At 36.3% G+C, this 22,259-nt stretch overlaps 1 protein-coding gene across 7 annotated transcripts in view; it reads left to right on the top strand.

The window, feature by feature from the left end:
• Positions 1 to 22,259, top strand: part of NEXN (nexilin F-actin binding protein) — a 50,653-nt gene that overhangs the window by 12,083 nt on the left and 16,311 nt on the right. For 3 of the 7 annotated variants that reach the window (XM_047726202.1, XM_047726204.1, XM_047726203.1), the window contains 7 exons: positions 11,897 to 11,975; positions 13,368 to 13,559; positions 13,756 to 13,834; positions 13,920 to 14,068; positions 20,577 to 20,618; positions 21,786 to 21,980; positions 22,082 to 22,258. In XM_047726202.1, the coding sequence (XP_047582158.1) occupies positions 11,949 to 11,975; positions 13,368 to 13,559; positions 13,756 to 13,834; positions 13,920 to 14,068; positions 20,577 to 20,618; positions 21,786 to 21,980; positions 22,082 to 22,258 (861 nt within the window). In that variant the 5' untranslated portion in view covers positions 11,897 to 11,948. The remainder of the gene's footprint in view (positions 1 to 11,896; positions 11,976 to 13,367; positions 13,560 to 13,755; positions 13,835 to 13,919; positions 14,069 to 20,576; positions 20,619 to 21,785; positions 21,981 to 22,081; position 22,259) is intronic. The other 4 variants (XM_047726206.1, XM_047726208.1, XM_047726207.1 and 1 more) reach the window with 2 other exon arrangements.

Raw genomic sequence — 22,259 nt, 5'->3', positions numbered from 1 at the left:
TAAATGGGCAAATTCCATGTTTGTAGACTAGCAGATAAAATGTTAACTAGTAGCATATAAAAAAGCATCAAAGTGGGAGGCAATGATAAAATTAGTTTAAGATTGAATGGATATTTGGATTTTGAGAATATGCGCCCAAAAGATTAGATTGAAAATCTGTAACTGTCTAATAGCAGATTTTAACACAAGTACAGTTAGTTCATTAAGGAAATAAAAGTTGGGTCAAAGGAATGGGATCTTTTACACTATTCAGTTTTATCATTTCTACATGGATACTAAAACTCTTTCCATGATAGCTTTTGGGGTTTATTTTTAATTATAACTTATTATTTAATGGGCATTGAGACAGGCACTGGAGAAGAGCCAATTTGCTATAATCTGGGAAAGGAGCATAAAGTCTACCAAATGGACAGGTGAAAATCCGGGAGAATGTAAGAGAAGTGCAAACAGTAGTCTGAGAATGGAGGTCATTATCTTGGGGATCTAACTGGAAGGGGGAGGTATGGTGCATGTTGCTTTCCAATTTTATATCAGAGATGGTTGATGTTAGAATTTTACCCATGTTGGGGCGCCTGGGTGGCTCAGTCTCTTAAGCATCCAACTCTTGATTTCGGCTCAGGTCATAATCTCAGGGTCATAAGATTGAGCCCCACATTGGGCTCTGCACTCAGTAGCAAGTCTGCTTGAGATTCTCTCTCTCTCTCTGTCTTTCCTGATCTCCCTCTGCCCATCTATATCTCCCTCAAATAAATAAATAATTCATTTTTGGGTATTTATTTACTGAGGATTTTATTTATTTATTTGACAGAGAGAGACACAGTGAGAGAGGGAACACAGGCAGGGGGAGTGGGAGAGGGAGAAGCAGACCTCCCACAGAGCAGGGAGCCCAATGCGGGGCTTGATCCCAGGACCCTGGGATCATGACCCGAGCCAAAGGCAGACACCTAATGACTGAGCCACCCAGGTGCCCCATCTTTTTTTTTTTTTTTTTAAAGAACTCTACCTTGCCTGTAGATAATAAAACAGACTGGACCATTAAAAATTCTGTTCCAAAAAAAAAAAAAAATTCTGTTCTAAGGCTTTTGTTGAGAGTTTGGGCCAAGGGACTGTTAACAGCATATGAGACTAGGGAGAGTGTCTGTCTGTTCATTGAACTGTATTTCTCAATGCTCAGCAGAGTGCCTGGCACATAGCAGATGTTTAATAAATATTTGTGTAATAAATGGTTTGTTCTATTTATATTGTATTCCTGCATGATGAAAATCATAATGTTAGCAATAAATCATATCCCCAAAGCTTTAACTGTTTACAAAGTACTTCACCTTGAAGTTGGCAGGATTTACTTATGTAGTAAATAGTTATTATGTATGTCTTCTGTATGCCAGGCACATGCCACGGGCTATGGACACAGTAGTGCATAAACTACAGTCTGTACTCTCAAAGAGCTCTGGTAGAGAGGTAGTCAGGAAAGTGGTTCATTACCATACATTATGGTAAATGCTAGAGTCAGGGTAAGCATGAGGGTACAATGAAAACACATAGTCCAGTCTTGTGGGGTCAAGGAATTCTTGCTGGAGAAAAATGACTATCGAAAACCTAAAAGATGAGGAGGAGTTAGTGAAGAGCTTTAAGCTGAGGGAGGTAGCTGTGCAAAGGCTGGAGGGGTGCCAATTTTTCCTTGTGGATGATAGCATGAGAGGAAGGTGTGGACAGAGATGTGGCTAACAAGGCAATGAAAACTACCAAAATGTATTACATCACTGAATAAAAAGTGTAGAGTGAGAAGAAAAGGGCAAAGACTGAAACATGTGGGCCAACAACATCGAAGAAGTGGAGAGAGGCAGAGCAGCCCACAGAGGAGACAGAAGGAATGGTCAGGACACGGAGGAACAGGGAGAGAGCGGTGTCATGTGCCAAGGGAGGAGGATTTCCCAGTGGAGGAGTGCCTGAGAATGTCAGATGCAGTCTTGACATTCTGAAGGCGGGAACTGTCCATTTTATTGGGCAGTGTAATGAGAAAGGTATTGTTGTGCCCATTTTTTATATGAAACTGAAGTTCACAGAAGTAAACTGGCTTGTCCAAGACCAGGCATCTAATAAGGAGCCCAAACAGAATCCCTAATACAAGTTTTCTGGGTCTAACTCCAGTGCTTCCTCTACCATCACAGTGTTCCTAATGTGACTGGAAAATCAGCCGTTTACTGAGAAAGTGTGATCAGTATATAATTTTGAACATTTTGCTACAAGGGTCCTTAAGCAACAAAAGCTCTAGTTGGATACTTTGGAAGACTTCAAAATATGTTTATTACCCTTTTGCCAAATTTAAAAATACATTGGTTTAAACATTTTTATATGAGAGGAGGTTTATGAAAAATTAGGACAAGATTGAATGTGAATATGCAGTTTTAAAAACTGAAGTGTTGTTAACAGTGTTTTATATTAGTTTCAGGTGTACAACATATCTATTCAACAATTCTATTCATTATTCAGTGTTCACCACGATATGGGGGTACTCAACAATTTGTCACCATATTTACTGTGTTTCCTATACAGTGCTTTTCATTCCTGTGACTTATTTATTTTATAACTGGAGTTTGTACTTTTTAATTCCCTTTATATATTGGGCCCATCCCTCTACATGCCTCCCCCGCCCTGGCAACTACTGGTTTATTCTCTGTTTTTAAGAGTTTACTGGGTTTGTTTCTTTATTCACTTGTTTTTTTTTTTAGGTTCCACATATATAAGTGAAATCATATGGTATTTGTCTTTCTCTGATTTATTTCACTTAGCGTAATGCCCTGTAAACCCATCTGTGTTGTCATAAATGGTAAGATCTCATTCTTTTTTATGCCTGAGTAATATTCCCCTGTGCGTGTGTGTGTGTGTGTGTGTGTGTGTGTGTGTGTGTGTGTGTGTGTATCTTCACATTCCATCCACACACTGGTGGACACTTGGGTTGCTTCCATATCTTGGGTATTGTAAATAATGCTGCAATAAACATTTATCTTTCTGAATTATATATGACCATTAGAATGACAAACACTGGAATCTCCATGCCATCTTTCTCAGTGGCAGCGCTGGTTTGCATTCCCGGCAACAGTGCATTAAGGTTAGGTCTTCTCCATATTCTCACCAACACTTATTTCTTATTTTTTTGATACTTAGTCATTTTGACAGGTGTGAGGTTATAGCTCACTGGGGTTTTGATTTGCGTTCCGTGATGATTAGTGATGTTGAGCACCTTTTCATATGTCTGTTGACCCTCTGTACATCTTTGAAAAAATGTCTGTTTGGGTCCTCTGCCCATCTTTCAATTAGATTTTTTTTTGATGTTGCATTGTGTAACTTCTTTATATATTTTGAATATTAACCCCTTATTGCATATGTCATTTGCAAATATCTTCTCCCATTCAGCGAGTTGCCTTTTTGATGGTTGATGGTTTCCTTTGCTGTTTCCTTCGTTGTTTTGGTGTAGTCCCAAGAGCTTATTTTTGCTAAGTTTCTCTTGCTTGAGGAGACCTACCCATAAATATTTTGCTAGGGGCGATTTCCAAGAGATCACTGCTTTTGTTTTCTTCCATGCATTTTATGGTTTCAGGTCTCAGATTTAGGTCTTTAATCCATTTTGAGTTTATTTTTGTGTGTGGTCTAAGAAAGAGAAGTTTTTTTTTTTTTTTAAAGATTTTATTTATTTATTTAACAGATAGAGACCACAAGTAGGCAGAGAGAGAGAGAGAGGAGGAAGCAGGCTCCCCGCTGAGCAGAGAGCCCAATGCGGGGCTCGATCCCAGAACCCTGGGATCATGACCTGAGCTGAAGGCAGAGGCTTAACCCACTGAGCCACCCAGGTGCCCCAAAAGAGAAGTTTTGTTCTTTTGCATGTAGCTGTCCAGTTTTCTCATCACCATTTATTTTCCCTCTTGTATGATCCTACTTCCTTTGTTGTAAATTAATTGACCATGTAGGAGTGGATTTATTTCTGTGGTCTCTATCCTGCTCTGTTCTGTGGATCTACGTGTGTCTTTTTGTGCCAGTACCATACTATTTAGATTTCTACAGCTTGGTAATATGTTTTGAAATCTGGGATTGTGATACCTCCAGTTTTGTTCTTCTTTCTCAAGATTGCTTTAGCTATTTGAGGTCTTTTGTGATTCCAGATAAATTTTAGAATTATTTGTCCTAGTTCTATGAAAAATGCTATTAGTATCTTGGTACAGATTGCATTGAATCTGTAGATTGCTTTGTGTATGATTTGGATGTTTTAATGATATTAATTCTTCCAATCCCTGGGCATTATATCTTTCCATTTGTTTGTGTTGTCCTCAATTTCTTTCATCAAAGTCTTAGAGTTTTCAGCATACAAAAATTAACTTCCTGGGTTAAATTTATTCCCAGGTATTTTATTCTTTTTAGTGCATTTGTAAATGAGATTGTTTTCTTAAAAATTTCTCTTTCTGCTACTTTCTTATTAGTGTATAGAAATGCAGCAGATTGCTGTATATTAATGATTTGGAATTTTTGTATCCTCATACATTTTGTATTACAAAAAGTTGTGATCATTTACATATTAGGCAGTTATTATGTAGTCCAAGTTGGTCCCTAGTTGGCTGATATATGAGAGGGAGGCAGCTTGGGCAGAGCTGAGGTCACTGTGCCCTTCTGGGAGGAAGGGCCAGAGTATTTAGGACATTGTGGAGTGAGGATGGAGAGGGTGGTAGCAGACAGAAAGGAGAGGATTTAAAGGAAATGGAAAACTTTCAGCTTAATGATCCATTCCTTGACTAAATATCAGTACTGTTGGACCTCCTTCCACAGGAACTTCCTTGAGGAATTTATAGTTCAGTGTTGAGATTCACTAACATGTGTGACACTCACATAATTTTTGAACATTTCAGTCTATGTCATGACTTTGTTGGAATCACATATACTGTAAAAATCCCTAAAATCAAAATCCTCACTGTCATACAATTAAAAGTGAATTTGGTAACTATAGGAGTATACTTTTAAGTAATATTCTGCTAGATAACTTCAGAGGCAATTTAGAATGATAAGAGGTCATTCCTTAAGAGAAGGACATTCATGTGAATATTGTTACTTGATTTTTCACTGTCATTAATTACAACAATAAGAGTGCTAACTTGCATGTTGCTGACTTGGGTACTTTTAAAATCAGAGAAAACAGTACCTGACTTTATCACATGTGAATGAATTCACTAAATGTATTCTGAACCACAACCAGCTGAGTTAACTGCTTTTCATTCAGTACTTGAGAATCATTTAATAACCTAACTGTGGGATCTCCTCAACTCCAAGTAATTCTAAGAGAATAACTGCTAGCCCATATCAACTTAAAATGAAATAAATGTGCTTAAATAAAAATTGTGCTCTCATGGGGCAAAATACCAGCACCATGTTCTACTGCCAGTTGCCAACTCAAGACTACAAATTCATTAAATGTAGAGAATACTATCAGTCATGTCTTCTGAGCTTCCAGTATATTTCTACTGCTCAGAATTATGGTTCTCAAATAATTTGACTATACTAGTAGGTTAAACCTTCCAAGCTGGCTGGTATTGCCCTCCCTTCACCAGACACACCAGTTGTACTGTTTTCTCTTTCTTTCTTTTTTTTTTTTTCATCCGTATAATACAGTGGGTAAGACTGTAGAGTCTGGGGGTGCCTAGGTGGCTCAGTGGGTTAAGCCTCTGCCTTTGGCTCAGGTCATGATCTCAGGGTCCTCGGATCGAGCCCCGCATCTGGCTCTCTGCTCAGCAGGGAGCCTGACTCTCTCTCTCTCTCTGCCTACTTGTGATCTCTTGTCAAATAAATAAAATATTTAATTAAAAAAAAAAAGACTGCAGACTCTGTAGTCAGACAGCCTGTTGTATCCTGTGTCCACCACCCCGTTACTTGTGTGGTCCTGAGCAAGTTACTTAACTTTCTAAGACTCATGTCCCACGTGTCCCACGTGTAACAGTTTACAGGCTTCAAACCTATGATAAACTCAAAGATATTATTCTTGTCTTGATATTTTAAGAATTTTTAAATTACCGGGCTTGGAAATTTTGAGAGTCTTTACCTGAAAGGATTATTGAGGGGAGTGGATGAAATAATGCTTGTTAAACACTTGGCACGTTTCCTGGCACACAGTAAAGTCTCCATAAAATGTTAGCTTGGATTATTAATACCATTTTATTCATATGTGATCAAAGGATTTATTAGTGAGATAGTCAGTTTCGATAAGAGAATACAACCATGGACTGTGAACAGAATTCTTTCTTGTAAAGTTACTGATCCAAACATAGTCAAATTCATACCTTTAACTTTAGCTCAGAAAGATAACTGGGTTAGCAATTGGAATATAATGCTCTTTCTACCAGGCAGAGTCACACCTTTTAAAAAATTATAAAGGAATCCTGGGGTGCCTGGGTGGCACCATCGGTTGAGCCTCTGAGTCTTGATTTCGGCTCAAGTGGTGATCTCAGCGTTGTGAGATCAAGTTCCGTATTGGGCTCTGCGCTTAGTGTGGAGTCTCCTTCCCCCTCTCCTTCTAAATAAAATCTTTGAAGATAATAAAAAATGTAAAGGAACCCTATAGATATTTGCCTTCTTGTTTTTGAAAATTTTTTCTCTAACATGAAACTATTTGAGAGATAGGAACCCTACTGGTTTGTAATCTACACCTTAAAAGACAAGTCTGGGGATGTCTGGGTGGCTCAGTCAGTTGAGCATCTGCCTCTTGCTCAGGTCATGATCCCAGTGTCCTGGGATTGAGGCCCGCATTGGGCTCCCTGCTCAGTGGGGAGTCTGCTTCTCCCTCTCCCTCTGATGCTCTCTCTCTGTCAAATAAATAAATCTTTTTTAAAAAGACAGGTCTGTAAGACAAAAAACCAGTAAACTTACTTTGCTACAAGTTTTTTATCATCAAAATGCAGAACAGAGCAAACTCTGCAAAGGATCACTTATATTTTATTTTAAAAAGTTAAATTTAGGGGCGCCTGGGTGGCTCAGTTGGTTAAGCGATTGCCTTTGGCTCAGGTCATGATCCTGGAGTCCCGGGATCGAGTCCTGCATTGGGCTCCCTGCTCGGCAGGGAGTCTGCTTTTCCCACTGACCTCTCTCATGCTCTCTCTCATGCTCTCTCTCATTCTCTCTCTCTCTCTCTCAAATAAATAAATAAAGTCTTTAAAAAAAAAGTTAAAGTTAGTACTATTCAAATTTTCACAGACTTTCAGAGCTCAGAATACTGAAGTGATATTTAAAGACTTTTGACTGGTTTTACTCATACTGATTTTAAAAATTAAGCTTATTTTATTCTGAATCTATAAATAAATCAAGATATAATTTGAAGATTAAAAAAAAATTTAGTGAAGGTAAGCTGATTCATTTATTCTCCAGGACTATTCTTGATGGGCTAATTTTTCACCATCAGCAAACCACATAATTTTCTTTCATTTCACCACACACACAGACAAAAAATGTTCCCTAAATTTCCCTCTGGCCAGTTCATCCAGCTAAATTTATCAATCCCTATAATCCTATGTGAGATTGCTCAAAATTTCCTCTTGTCCTTTGGTATTACTCTTTTAGATTATGCAAATAATATATTAATATGTGCTCACCGGCAGGGAAATGTAGGTTTTTACTGAAGACAGTAAAAAAGGTAGTGAGGGAGACCATGAGTAATGAAATTGATCAAAACTATGGGTACTTACTAATGTTAGGTATTGTTCTAGAATTTTCCACATATGTTATCTACTCCTAACTGGGAAGCACAGAATCGAAATTTGGATTTAGGTGTGATTATCAAATTGTGATCAAAGTGTGAGGTGTTAAAGGCTCACCTGTATTATTTATGGAGGCAATGAAAATAGTGAAGTAATATATTTGAACAAATTTGAAAGAACCATTCACAAATCTTGACAATCTATCATAATTTAGGAGCTCTAAAAGAAGAATGAGCCAGAAATCATTCTAAGGTTTGAGAAGCTAGGATAATGAAGGGCAAGTTTTATTAGTTATACAAGAATAAATCTCTAATAGTTGACTCTAGATATGATAGAGTGACTCAGGTAAGAGCTCAGGACTAGAGCTATTTGTTATTTTTATCTCAGGCACACAGATTACTCACAAACCTTGGTAATGACACACAGTCACATGTGGCCTGCTTTTATTAGAAAGTATTATTAATAATGTAATAACCACCCACAGGCTCACTGAACAGTAAAAGTTAAGACTTTGTTGATAATTTTATGGAATTGTGTCCCATCCACTTCCATCATATTGTCTTCTTCCAGAGAGAAAACTTTAGCCCCAGATGGCTTCACTGGAATGTTCTTGGAAATATTTAAGGAAAAAGTGATATCAATTGTACATGAGGAAAGTCTTACAGAAAATTAAAGAAGAAATACTTCCCAACTCAGTCTATGAGAGCAGTATTACTTTGTTAATAAAAGCAGATGTTACAAAAAAAGAAAACTATAGACGAGTATCTCCCATAAACATCGATACAAAACTTAACAAAATTTCATCAAATTGAATTTATCAGTCTTAAATGCGTCATTACCAAATAAAGTTTATCCTAGGAATGTAAAGTAGATTTAACGTTTGAAAAATAAATTAATCTATAATAAAAATAAAAACCATCTGATTATCTCAGTAGATACAGGAAAAGCATTAGATTAAATCCAACATCCATTCCTGAAATTACTCTTGCACAATAGGAATAGAAAGGAAATTAATCTCATACAGGGCATCTAATAAAAATCTGTAGCTAAGATCATAGTTAATGGTGAAAGACTAATCATGTTTCTCCCAAGATCAGGAACAAGCAAAGATGTCTGCTCCCCTCACTTCTATTTGACTTTGCATCAACCGTCCTATACCCAGTATAGTCAGGCCAAAAAAAGACATAAGAGACATCCAGATGGGAAGGGAAAAAGTAGAAATGCATTCATAGATGATATAATCGTCGATGTAGAAAATCTAGTGGAATCTCCAAAAAAACTCTGGTGGAACCAGTAAGTTAGTTCAGCCAGGCAGCAGGACATAAGATCAGAATATAAAAATATATTTCTAGGGGCACCTGGGTGGCTCAGTCAGTTGAGCATCTGTCTTCAGCTCAGGTTATGATCGCAGCGTCCTAGGATCGAGTCCAGCATCGGGCTCCCCGCTCAGAGCGGGGTGTCTACTTCTACCTCTTCCTCTGCTTCTTTGCCCAGCCCCCAACTCATGCTTGCTCACTCTCTCTCTTTCAAATAAATAAATCTTTAAAAAATTATATTTCTATTACTAGCAACAAATAATCATCGATTGAAATCTAAAAAAATAACACCATTTATAATAGCATCAGAAAATATGGAATTATTAACGGATAATCTCACAGAATATGTGGAAGACCTGCATACTGGAAACTACAAAACATTTCTGAGAAAAAAAATCATAGAATATGTAAATAAATGGAGAGTTGTGTAGATAAATAGAGTTAAAAATTGAGAATTCATGGCTTAGAAGACTCAAGATGTCATTACAGATTCAGTGCTGTCCCAATCAAAATCTCAGCAGGCATTTTTACAGAAATTGATTTCCTGATTCTAAAATTTATATGTGAATTCAAAGGACTCAAAAACAAGTTTAAAAAAGAACAAAGTCAGAATTACACTAACTTTTTCAAGACTCATTATAACGTTCACTAATCAGACACCGGGGTGGCTCACTCGGTTAAGCATCCCAGTCTTGATTTTGACTCAGGTCATGATCTCGGGGTCCTGGGATTGAGCCCTGCATCGGGCTCCCTGCTCAGAGGGAAGCCTCCATCTCCCTATCACACTCCCCATGCTTGTGTTCCCTCTCTCGCCGTGTGTCTCTCTCTCTGTCAAATAAATAAAATCTTTAAAAACAAAGAAGCTAAACATACATCTACCATAAGGCCTAGCCATTATACTTTACTTGAGGAATAAAAAAGCGTATATTCACACAAAGACTTGTACATGAATATTCATAGCAGTGTTATGTATAATAGTAACTGTAAACAACCCAAATATCTATCAAGAGATTGTGGTATTTTCATACAATGGAATAATATTCAGTACTAAAAAGGAATGAACCTTTGATATATATAACAACATGGATGAATCTCAGAAATAATTATGCTGGGTAAAGAAGCCTGACGAAAGAGTTCATACTATCTGATTCCATGTATAGAAAATGTCATCTACAGTGACCAAAAGCATACCTGCCGGGGGATGGGGGTAGGAAAAGGAGGGAGTTAAGGGGTCTGAGAAAAGTTTTGTAGGTAAATATATATTCTCTTATGGTGATGTTGTCACAGGTACATACATATGTCAGCTTATCAAATTGTGCACTTTTTAAAAGTAGTTTATTGTATGTCAATTAGTACAGCCTTTAAAATTTTTTAAGCCAATGGATAAAATTCTAAAAATTATTCAATTCAGAAGTATGCAGGGAAACAGTAATAGAAGAAGGAAAAAAAAAGGAAAGCAAGAAGCAAATAGTAAAATGGTAGACTAAAGCCCACTGATACAAGTAATAACATTAAATGTTAATGGACTAAATGCTACAATTAAAAGATATTATCAGAATTGATTTTTCGGGGGCACCTGGGTGGCTCAGTGGGTTAAAGCCTCTGCCTTCAGCTCAGGTCATGATCCCGGGGTCCAGGGATCGAGCCCCGCATCCGGCTCTCTGCTCAGCCAGGAGCCTGCTTCCCTTCCTCTCTCTCTTCCTGCCTCTCTGCCTACTTGTGATCTCTGTCTGTCAAATAAATAAATAAAATCTTTAAAAAAAAAAAAGAATTGATTTTTCGGGGTGCCTGGGTGGCTTAGTGGGTTAAAGCCTCTGCTTTCGGCTCAGGTCATGATCCCAGGGTCCTGGGATCGAGCCCCACATTGGGCTCTCTGCTCAGCAGAGAGCCTGCTTCCCCCCACTCTCTCTCTCTGCCTGCCTCTCTGACTAGTGATCTCTGTCTGTCAAATAAATAAATAAAAATCTTAAAAAAAAAAGAATTGATTTTTCAAAAAACCAAGGTCCAATTATATGGACCAATATGAAATAAATGGCTAGAAAATTATATACATCATTCAAGCTAAACTTAAAGTTGGTGCAGCTATTTTAATATCCAATAAGTTCAAGACAGTGAGATCAAAAGAAAATTTCATATTGATGAAGGAGTCAATTAAAGAAGATACCATAATGCATATCCACTTAAAAGAGCTTGAAATTACATGAAAAGAAATTGATGGAATTAAAGGAAGAAATAGCCAATTTCACATAGTTGAAGACTGTTAGAAAAGCTAGGCCACACAAAAAAAAAATCAGTAAAGACACAGAATATCTAAATAAAACAATCAACTACCTTGACCTAGTTGATATTTACAGAATAAGATACCCAGTAACTTCAGAATACAAATTCTTGGCAAGTACACTTGATACATTCAACAAGCTATTCTGAAGTTACAAGGATCTTTTTTTTTTTTTAAGATTTATTTATTTATTTGAGAGAGTGAGAGAGAGCGAGGGGGAGGGACAGAGAGGGAGCAACTCAGGCAGACTCCATGTTGAGCATGGAGCCTGTCACAAGACTTGATCTCATGACCCTGAGATCATGACGTGAGCTGAAATGAAGAGTTGGACACTCTACCAGCTGAGCCACCCAGATGCTCCTATAAGGATCTCTTAATGCCTAATGTGCCCTGTCCCTTCTATACCCTGAATCTTGGGAAAGGAAGCTGAAGGTTATCCCAGTTTATTACTTGCCTGGATTGTGTCAGTGTTTTTTGAGGAGCAATTAACATGCTGTTTCTATTTACAAATATACATAGCATATTAAGAATTAAGTCATTAAAAATTGTTACTCAATACTAATATATTTTTTCAGGTGCAAAAACATATAGAACTCCAAAAACACCCTGAGACCGCATTCAGCAAACATGAATGATATTTCCCAAAAGGCTGAGGTAAGTCTCCAAAGAGGAAACATAGGATTGACTACAGAGCTGCGGAAACATAGAGCTGCTTGGTGGGAATGTCATAGTTCATAATGATACAGTGTCAGGACAGAAAATGTAAAAGCTAAAGTTCATAGGCTAGTCCTGGGTCTAGTGTTTTCATTTGGGTCCAAGTCTTGGCAGCATAATTATTAAATTTGTGGATGACTGTGAAGTAGATGTGATGGCTAGCACCTTGAATAGAATTTTAATACTTTGATAAGTCTTAGAAGTTATTTTTTTAGTATTAAAAAACCAGACTTGATGTTTATCTTTGGGAGAAACCAATAATTCACCCTCAAGTGAGGCTCCTTCTCAGCTACTTTTTCCAGGAGCTGCAGTAAAACTTCTCTTCACTTTTTTTCTGGTTCTTGGCTGTACTTACTGGGAGTTGTAGTAAGAAGAGTTCATTTGCTGACACCCCAACATTATGAATTAAAAAAAAAATCTTACATGGTCAATGACAGCATAAGACAATAATAAAATAAGGGCTGGGTATGCCACACATTAATAAGTAATTTTCCATTATCACTAGGAGAAAAGGTGTTCTGAGGCACTGACGTTTTATTTACTGAAACTTTTTAGCCATCAGCTTAATTTTCAAAATGATTAAAACAAGCGGCTTTCCTGGTTTTAGAGTGGAGGGAAATATTTTCTCCAGTCTTTTACTAGATTCCTCCTTTCCTGGGAATCTCTTTTGCCACCTTAGAGTTCAACCTGCTTGGAATGATACAACGTTTTCACACATTTTTAATGTTGGTTTACAGACATTTTAGATGGGCTGTACAGCAGCAGTCCCAACCTCAAAATCACTGCTTATATGTAAAGACCCTGGTACACCTCAGCCACACATGGAAATAAAGGACTGCCTTCAGTTTGATTCATATTTTTTAGGGAAACAAACAAGAGTGATGACATATGAATTAGACTTTAAATCTGAAAGCCTAAACTTTTGCTTTGTTTTTACCTTCACCTAATTTATTGAAATTAGTCCTGGTATCTTTTAAGGGAGAGATATCAAATCTGAATCTTTAATTATGGTGTAGGAAAATAGAGTATATTGTTTTAAATTACAACTCAGTATTCAATTTTTATATTTCACTAGCCTTCAGCTTCAGGGGAATACACCTACAAAATGGTACTTCTTTATATTAATAAAGGTTTTACTCATATTTTCTTAATTTCATGTTTCATACTTAGACTTTAGCAAGTAATCAGATTATGATTGTACAGATGTTTCAGACTTGTTTCTATTTTGTTCTAATAAGTATTTCTTATGTTGCTTGTTCTGATCTATCTTTACCTGATTTCTTCCTGTGTTTTTTTTTTTAACCTTTTTCTCTTTATTTTCTTCTAATGAAGATTCTGCTTTCTTCATCTAAACCTGTCCCAAAAACCTATGTGCCAAAACTTGGCAAGGGTGATGTAAAGGATAAGTTTGAAGCCATGCAGAAAGCCAGGGAAGAAAGAAATCAAAGGAGATCTAGAGATGAAAAACAAAGAAGAAAAGAACAATATATTAGAGAGAGAGAATGGAACAGGAGAAAGCAGGAGGTTATTTTATTTTATTTTATTCTTGTGCAAAATTAATTTTCATCTTTTTAATTTAGACTTTATTATTCACATTAACCATATTTTATATTAACTATAATTAAAATAATTTTCTGTATAAGTTAATTTTGAACTCTGAATATAATATAATTTAGTCTAAATTTTGGACATGTACATATTAATTTATTTAACCATTTAGATTAAAGAAATGCTTGCATCTGATGATGAGGAAGAGGCATCTTCGAAAGTAGAAAAGGCTTATGTCCCAAAGCTAACAGGTAAGAAACTTGAAAGGTAAATTGTAAATGAAATTGCAAAAAGGGAAACGTAGCAAAGTATCGAACATGTTTCATATGTTCTTAGGAACTGTTAAAGGTAGATTTGCTGAAATGGAGAAACAAAGACAAGAGGAACAGAGAAAGAGGACAGAGGAGGAACGAAGACGCAGAATTGAGCAGGATATGTTAGAGAAGAGGAAGATACAACGTGAATTAGCAAAAAGGGCTGAGCAGGTATTCACTAAATATTGAATTGGTATGTGCTTCAGAAACTAATTGTACAGAGTAAAACTAATCCGTACATTGACTAATTAAAATATTTTAATATAACATTAGCTTATTAAGTAGCAGCTAACTTGAAAACAAGATCTTAAGTACAAATATTTATTATCAAATGCCAAGAAGGATAAGGGCAGAATGTACTTATTTTGAGGTTGAATGCTGAGATAACTTTTATTGTGTACCATCTTGTCATTCAGTCCATATTCCTTACATGGTCCACATTTCTTGTTTTTCCTGACATGTTAGAGGGTTTCACAAAGATGTAAGGCAGTTTCACATAAACTATCCACAATATGTTGGTCTTTCAATAGTAATCAATAAATACTTGTTGGTTATTACACATGAAGGCATAATTAGTATATCTTCCTACTCAAGAATTTGAGACAAATCATGTTTTATTTAATAATGGTAGATAGCTTTTTTTTTTTTTAAGATTTTATTTATTTATTTCACAGAGAGCGAGACAGCAAGAGAGGGAATATAAGCAGGAGGAGTGAAGAGGGAGAAGCAGGCTTCCCATGGAGCAGGGAGCCTGATGCAGGGCCTGATCCCAGGACCCTGGGATTATGACCTGAGTTGAAGGCAGACACCCAATGACTGAGCCACTGTTAGGCTATTAACTAGCTTATTAATTTTTTTTTGCTTTTTGGAGGGTTTTTTTGTTTTTGTTTTTGTTTTTTTTTTAAAGATTTTATTTATTCATCACAGAGAGAGCACACAAGCAGGGGGAGCTGCTGGGCAGAAGGAGAAGTAGGCCTCCCGGGCTGAGCAAGGAGCCCAACACAGGACTTGATCCCAGGAGCCTGGGATCATGACCTGAACAGAAGGCAAACACTTAACTGAGCTACCCAGGCGTTCCAGCTTTTTTTGTTTTTTAAGTTGGGGATGGTGGTAGAAAAGGGTAGAAATGTGTGACAGCTATTTCCTTCAGATAGCCATTATTGATGCCCATAGCCACAGGGAACAAATTAGAGGGGAGAAAAAAATTACTACTATGATCTTATGTAGTCTCTTTAATGAATTTTGATTCCCATGTTTTTTAGCTTTAAAGCATGAGAACTAAGAGGTTGGTGAGTATTTTTAAAATACTCAAGAATCGGGGCGCCTGGGTGGCTCAGTGGGTTAAGCCTCTGCCTTCGGCTCAGGTCATGATCTCAGGGTCCTGGGATCGAGCCCCGCATCGGGCTCTCTGCTCAGCAGGGAGCCTGCTTCTCCCCCTCTCTCTCTGCCTGCCTCTCTGCCTGCTTGTAATCTCTCTCTCTCTCTCCGTCAAATAAATAAATAAATCTTTAAAAAATAAAAAATAAAAAAAATAAAATACTCAAGAATTTGAGGGCACGTGGGTGGCTCAGTTGGTTAAGCATCTACCTCCAGCCAGGTCATGATACCGGTTCCTGGGATCAAGCTCCCCATCTGGGTCCCTGCTCTGTGGGGAGTCCTCTCTTTCCTCTCCCTCTGCCTGCTGCTCTCCCTGCTTATGCTCTCTCTCTCTGTCAAATAAATAAAATCTTTTAATAAAAGAAAAGTCAAGAATCTGATCTAATTTTCAGAAAATCTATTCTCTCAAAATGATTAATGATCATAATGACATATAAACTTGAAGTCTAATAGTCTTAATTTTATTTTATTAAGTAAAGAATTGATCAATTCACAAAATTTCATTCATGCATTGATACTTGTTTTATATTATAAATTATCTGTAGTCAGACTTGAAAAGATGACAGTGATACTGTTTATGCACTTAACCTAGTTTGTAAGATCAAAAGAGACAGTGTATTGAGCTTAATGAGATGGTACTTATTGCCTAGAGTTGTTGATAAGATTATATGAGGGCCGCTGTTAAGTATCTGACTCTTGGTTTCAGCTCAGGTCATGATCTCAGGGTCCTAAGATTGAGCCCCACATCAGGCTCCTCACTCAGCAGGGAGTCTGCTTTCCCTCTTTCTTTCTCTCTGTCCTCACACTGCTCGTGCACACCTGCTTGCTCTCTGTCTCTCTCAAATAAATAAATAAATCTTAAAAAAAAAGATTATAATGAGTTAATGCAAAGCACTTAGAACAGTGCATGGTAGACAGTAAGTAGGCTATAAATAACATTTCACCTAAATAATAGTACGTATAGATAAAATATCATGAAACCATTTTAGCTTTTCCTCCATCTCTCATCATTAACAAATTAACATAGTCTTCACAGTATAAAACCATTTTTATCGCAAAACTATACTTGGCTTTTTTTTTTTTTTGTACCTGACTCTTTTTTGCTTACTCTTCAAGTGCCTTAAATCTATTTGCTATGTTCCTTAAAATTTCCTATCTTTCTAAAAAGAAAAATGACAAAGAAGGCAAAGTGTATGCCACACTTACATGTCAAAGAAATTTACCCAGACTTTGCAAAAAAATACTTTCTGTGCCATGAATAGCCACTTGTATAGTGGCATATAATGACATATACCAAGGATGCCTGGGTGGCTCAGTCAGTTAAGCATCTGCCTTGGGCTCAGGTCATGATCCCAAGATCCTGGGATCACGTCCCACATCAGGTTCTCTGCTCAACAGAGAGCCTGCTTCTCCCTCTGCCTGAAGCTCCCCTTGCTTGTGCTCTCTCTGTCTGACAAATTTTTTAAAATGACATATGCCAGATGAATTATAGAAAAGAGTTAGAATTGCCTGTATTTTATTGCTTTGTACATCTTTATCTAAAGAAAGGATGGCATGTACTTTATTTTTTATCTTAATTGATTTTTAAAGATTTTATTTATTCATTTGAGAGAGAGAGAGACAAAGAGAGCACAAGCAGGGGGAGAGGCAGAGGGAGAGGGAGAAGCAGACTCCCTGCTGAGCTGGAAGCTTCCCCGTGGGCCTTGATCCCAGGACCTGGAGATCATGACTGGAGCCAAAGACAGATGCTTAACCATCTGAGCCCCCCAGGCATCCCAGGATGGGCATGTACTTTATCTCTCTCATTTCCAGTCACAAAGATGAGAATTAATTTTGCAATGAAATTTCAAATATAGTGCAAATATAGTGCAAAAAAGTGCAAATATAATAAGTATTATAGATTTTATATTATAAATATAAATATATTAGCATATATAATTACATTTATAATGTAAATTATAAAATAAGGCAATAAAATTTATAATTAAAATATAAGATATTTCACAACAAATAGTAGGTATGTACAGGTGGTTAATCTACTTATTTTAAGTTTTATATACTTTTCCAAAAAGCACTAACTAGACTCATGAGACTTTAAGACCCACTACGACCCCAAGAACTGAATATATAGGCAGTGGTTTCTCAAAGAAAAACTATGTCTGTGTTGAAGAAGTGAGTTTGAATATGATGAAGACATGGGATACTAAGAGAGAGAGAGGGAGACAGAGTATTGTGGAAAAAAAAAAAAGCTACTTCTTTAGTAACTCCAGAAATTACCTAGCAGGGTGCCTTAGAGTCCTGGTTAATGAAAATTTTGGCTTATTACATTATTTGAGAACGTGTAGAGCAAAATAAACTATTAATAGTAATTTTATCTTACAAATATGGAAAGTCCAATTAAAAATTTTTTTTCTGGGCGCCTGGGTGGCTCAGTGGGTTAAGCCACTGCCTTCGGCTCAGGTCATGATCTCAGGGTCCTGGGATCGAGTCCCGCATCGGGCTCTCTGCTCAGCAGGGAGCCTGCTTCCCTTCCTCTCTCTCTGCCTGCCTCTCTGCCTACTTGTGATCTCTGTCTGTCAAATAAATAAATAAAATCTTAAAAAAAAAATTTTTTTTTCTGCTCACGTCTAATAAAATTGAATCTATCTTTGAATTTAAGAAGTATGACATAGGCAATCAAGAAAAATCTCAATGTTGGGGCACCTGGGTTGCTCAGTTGGTGGAGCATATGACTTGATCTTGGGGTCATCAGTTTGAGCCCCACATTGGGGATGGAGTTTACTAAGAAAAAAATGTTTTCACGTTAATTTGAAAAATCCACTTGTACAAGTCCATATCCAAGAATGCTTGAGAAGGGATACCTGAGTTAGGAAGATAACTACGAGATTCTAGGATCTAATGATGAATTAAAAATGGGTATACTTCATATACTAAATGTTAGAATCAAGACCTATAAAATTTGGGGGAGAATCTTAATTTAGTATAATCTGGTTATCTTTGAGGATACTCCAATGGGCAAGGTTAACATCTATCAACTTATAAAATGATAATTTATTGGTAGAGGACTAGGATGTTGGAAACAAAGGGGTCAAAAGGAAGTTGCTCTGGGAAGGAGTATAAGGAGTTTCCTTTTCATAATCAAAAGAAATAGTTGAGGGGCACCTGGGTGGCTCAGTGGGTTCCCAAAGCCTCTGCCTTCAGCTCAGGTCATGATCTCAGGGTCCTGGAATCGAGGCCCGTGTAGGGCTGTCTGCTTAGCAAGGAGCCTGCTTCCCCCCACTCCCGCCTCTTTCTGCCTGTCTCTCTGCCTGCTTGTGGTCTATCTCTCTCTATGTCAAATAAATAAATAAAATCTTAAAAAAAAAAAAAAGAAATAGTTGCAAAGCATCTCTTTGGTGGTAGCTTCTGAGAGCCAACAATATAACAGAACTGAATGTCTCAGTTCTCTGTGCATATACTGACACCATGGCCACTCAGACAAATTCACCTTTTCCTTTGTTTATTGAAACCCAATGGAAATAAAATTCTGTCTCTGTTAAAGTTTTAACAGTGGCTTAAAATGAGCAATGAAGCCAGCATACAACAACAAAATAAAAGCCACTCCAGGTATAATTTATTATCTTACCATAAGCTAATAAAAATCAGAGTATATTTTAGCAGCAAGTAAAAGAAATTTGGAGTTAAGACATTTAGAATTTATCTTTCCTATACTCTCAATGTTTGGCTTCTCACCATTTCTCCTAGAACTTTTTATTGAGAGACAAATGTAATTTGTCAAGGAATTGTTAGCATTCTTTGGAAGGTAAATACTTTTTTTTTCTTAAGTTTATTTATTTATTTAAAGTAATCTCTAGAGGCGCCTGAGCATCTGCCTTTGGCTCAGGTCATGATCCTGGGGTCCTGGGATCAACCCCTGCATTGGGCTCCCTGCTTGGTGGGAAGCCTGCTTCTCCCTCTCCCACTCCCCCTGCTTGTGTTCCCTCTCTCTCTCTTTCTCTCTATCAAATAAATAAAATCTTTAAAAAAAAATAATCTCTACATCCAGTGTGGGGCTTGAACCTGTGACACTGAGGATCAGGTGTCACATGCTCTTCCAACAGAACCAGGCCACTGAAGAGAAATAATTTTGTAATTATTTTATTATAGCTTAAAATTTTTCTTAGTAGAACACAGCACTCACTAAAACTTTCACCATTTACATAGCAATATATGTAATAAATAATTGTGCAAAAGAAATTATTCTAAACACAACATAATAAAATTAATGTGTAAAATCCGATTTATTTTTAATAAATTATTCAGAATTTATTTTTCAAGAAATTTGGTATCTTAATAAAATGTATTAATTCTTCCATGACAGAGAATATAGAAAAGGAAAGTGAAACGATGAAGAACAGGGACTTAGCCAGTCTAGTTCCTCCTATGAGCCAAGGTACAACAGAATTCCCTTAGACTGGTTAAGGAATGAACTACTTCTAGACTCTTCCACTGATGTTAAAAATCATGTCAAAACATAAACAATATGAATGTTTACTTTCTAACTTCTCTCATTTTCCCACTGCTTATGTTTCCTTTTCCTGAGATCTCAAACACTGCATTATTTAAACCATCTATCTTCTCTCTTGTTTCTGTTTGTTACATACATTAGCCTGCGCCCCTTAAGCTATCCTAATGGTGTTTCTTATGAGTAATGTCCAAGTTGAGACCCCTTCTATTGAATGAGGGCCTTTCCCTCCTGGATGTGGTTAAAATAGAGAGTAAATGATTATATCTACCCAAGTTCTTGTTCCTACTAAACTTGCCATGTGAAAGCTAGTGCACTGCACTGTATTACTGTGTCAGTTATATTTTTTCCATGTATTGATATTGCAAAATATAGTCATGATTATTTGATTACTAATGATAGGTTTTACTTTGGCTGGGGCAGAGACAGAGAATGGAGAAATGTTTCTGTATCTTAGTTTAATTGCTAATTTATAATTGCTACTTGTAAGCTTACGGCAGGTCATAAGAGTTTGGTCCATTCAAATTCCAGAATTACAAAGGTAGGCTTTATTTTCATTTTTTTCTTAATATATTCCCTAGATACTGATTTTTATGTCAAAATACAAAAATTAATATAAGGTTTAATCTCCACTTAAAAGGACATAATAGGCTAATTTGGAGAAACATAAAAATATTCAAAAATTATAAATTTGAAAATTTACCATAAATCACAGCTAAATTACTTTTCAAGTGTATATTTAAAAGCAAAAAGCAGAAATTCAATGTAACATAATGATATGAAATTCTCATTCAATAGATTGAGGACATAAACAATACGGGAACTGAATCAGCACCAGAGGTAAATGGACATTTCCTTTAATGAAACATCACCTAAAATTATCTGGTTCACAAATAATCTTTTAATAAAAAAATTAAAAGCATTTTTATTTTTATTATAATTAGAGCAACAACAAAAAGGACAAAAGTATTTTGCAAAGCAAGATCATACTTTTGCACTTTCAAATAATAGCTTAGTGTCTTAAAAATATGAAAAAAAAAGTATGTTTTTGCTTTCATGGTTAGAGACACAAGCCTCAATTTGAGATATTCTGTCAAGACTACATATTTCTTGAACTGTTACTAATAGTCGAGATCGTTGAAAGCTAAAATTTTTTAAAAGCAGGGTTTTTTTCATTTGTCTTCTTTCCTCAGAGTTCTTCATAAGTTTGTTTTGATTATCACATACTAGTAGAAAGTACAGTGACTAGTACCATGAAGGAATGTTCAACAACCACAGATATTTTAGTTAATCCCTTTTTATCTAACAGAGAAAGTTGAACATCAGTCAATTTGATGGTGTGCCTAAAACTACAGCCACATAAATTGGAAGGAATTTTATTTTAGGGGCATGTGTTACATATTATAACTTTATTTTTTAAAAAGTTCAGAGGTAACAATAGATTATGTAATAGAACTAATTAAAATGAATTTTAAAAATAAATTTAAGAATATTTTACTAGGACCAAATGCTAATGAGTATTGTCTATAAGTGCTTTATAAATAACTTAGAAATACTGTTTGTTTTTCCTCACTAAATAATACTTTTGTTAAGTATTTAAAACTTACATGGAGAGACTTTTGTGTGTGTTTAAACTGTATCTATCCACCATCAAATTGATTGAGAGTACACTCACATGCATATCACCTTTTGTGGAACTAGTGCACGAACAGCTAAATTCAGATGATGTCATGTGGTTTTATCCAAACAGCTGTATTAACACCACCTTCTAGGAAAGAAGATGCTCCTTGAACCTTATCAGCAATGGATTTCAGTTAAATTAACTCAATGTACAGTGAATTCAGAGAACTATTGAATAGAAATTGGTAAAAAAATATATATATAAATTTTTGTTCTTCATAACATTGATGGCAATGTAATGAAATACACCAATAATGGAGGTAAAGTCCCATGAAGCCGAAACTTTGGTTGGCAAGAAATTTGCTAATTATCTATTTTATAAATTAGGAAGGAGATGATTCACTACTTATAACAGTGGTACCTGTCAAATCACATAAAACTTCTGGAAAGATAAAGAATTTTGAGGATCTAGAGAAAGAACGAGAAGAAAAAGAAAGGATCAAATATGAAGAAGATAAAAGAATAAGATACGAAGAACAACGGCGATCTCTCAAGGAAGCGAAGTGTCTTTCGTTGGTCATGGTAATTTTTATTTTTTTGTTTTTTTAGGAACAAATCAAAGCAGTTAAGTTACCAGCATTTCTTTTTGTGATTAATAGATGTGTTTTCACAATGTTTCTTAGGATGAGGAACTAGAAAGTGAGGCAAAAAGAGAATCACTCTCTCCTGGAAAATTGAAACGAACTTTTGAAGAACTGGAAAGACAAAGACAAGAAAACCGAAGGAGGCAAGCTGAAGAGGAAGCAAGACAACGTTTAGAAGAAGAGAAACGTGCTTTTGAAGAAGCAAGGCGGCAAATGG

This window comes from Lutra lutra, chromosome 4 (assembly GCF_902655055.1).
Source record: "Lutra lutra chromosome 4, mLutLut1.2, whole genome shotgun sequence".
Taxonomy (NCBI): domain Eukaryota; kingdom Metazoa; phylum Chordata; class Mammalia; order Carnivora; family Mustelidae; genus Lutra; species Lutra lutra.
The sequence above is the reverse complement of the archived record's forward strand: the minus strand, read 5'-3'. Positions and strand labels throughout refer to the sequence as shown.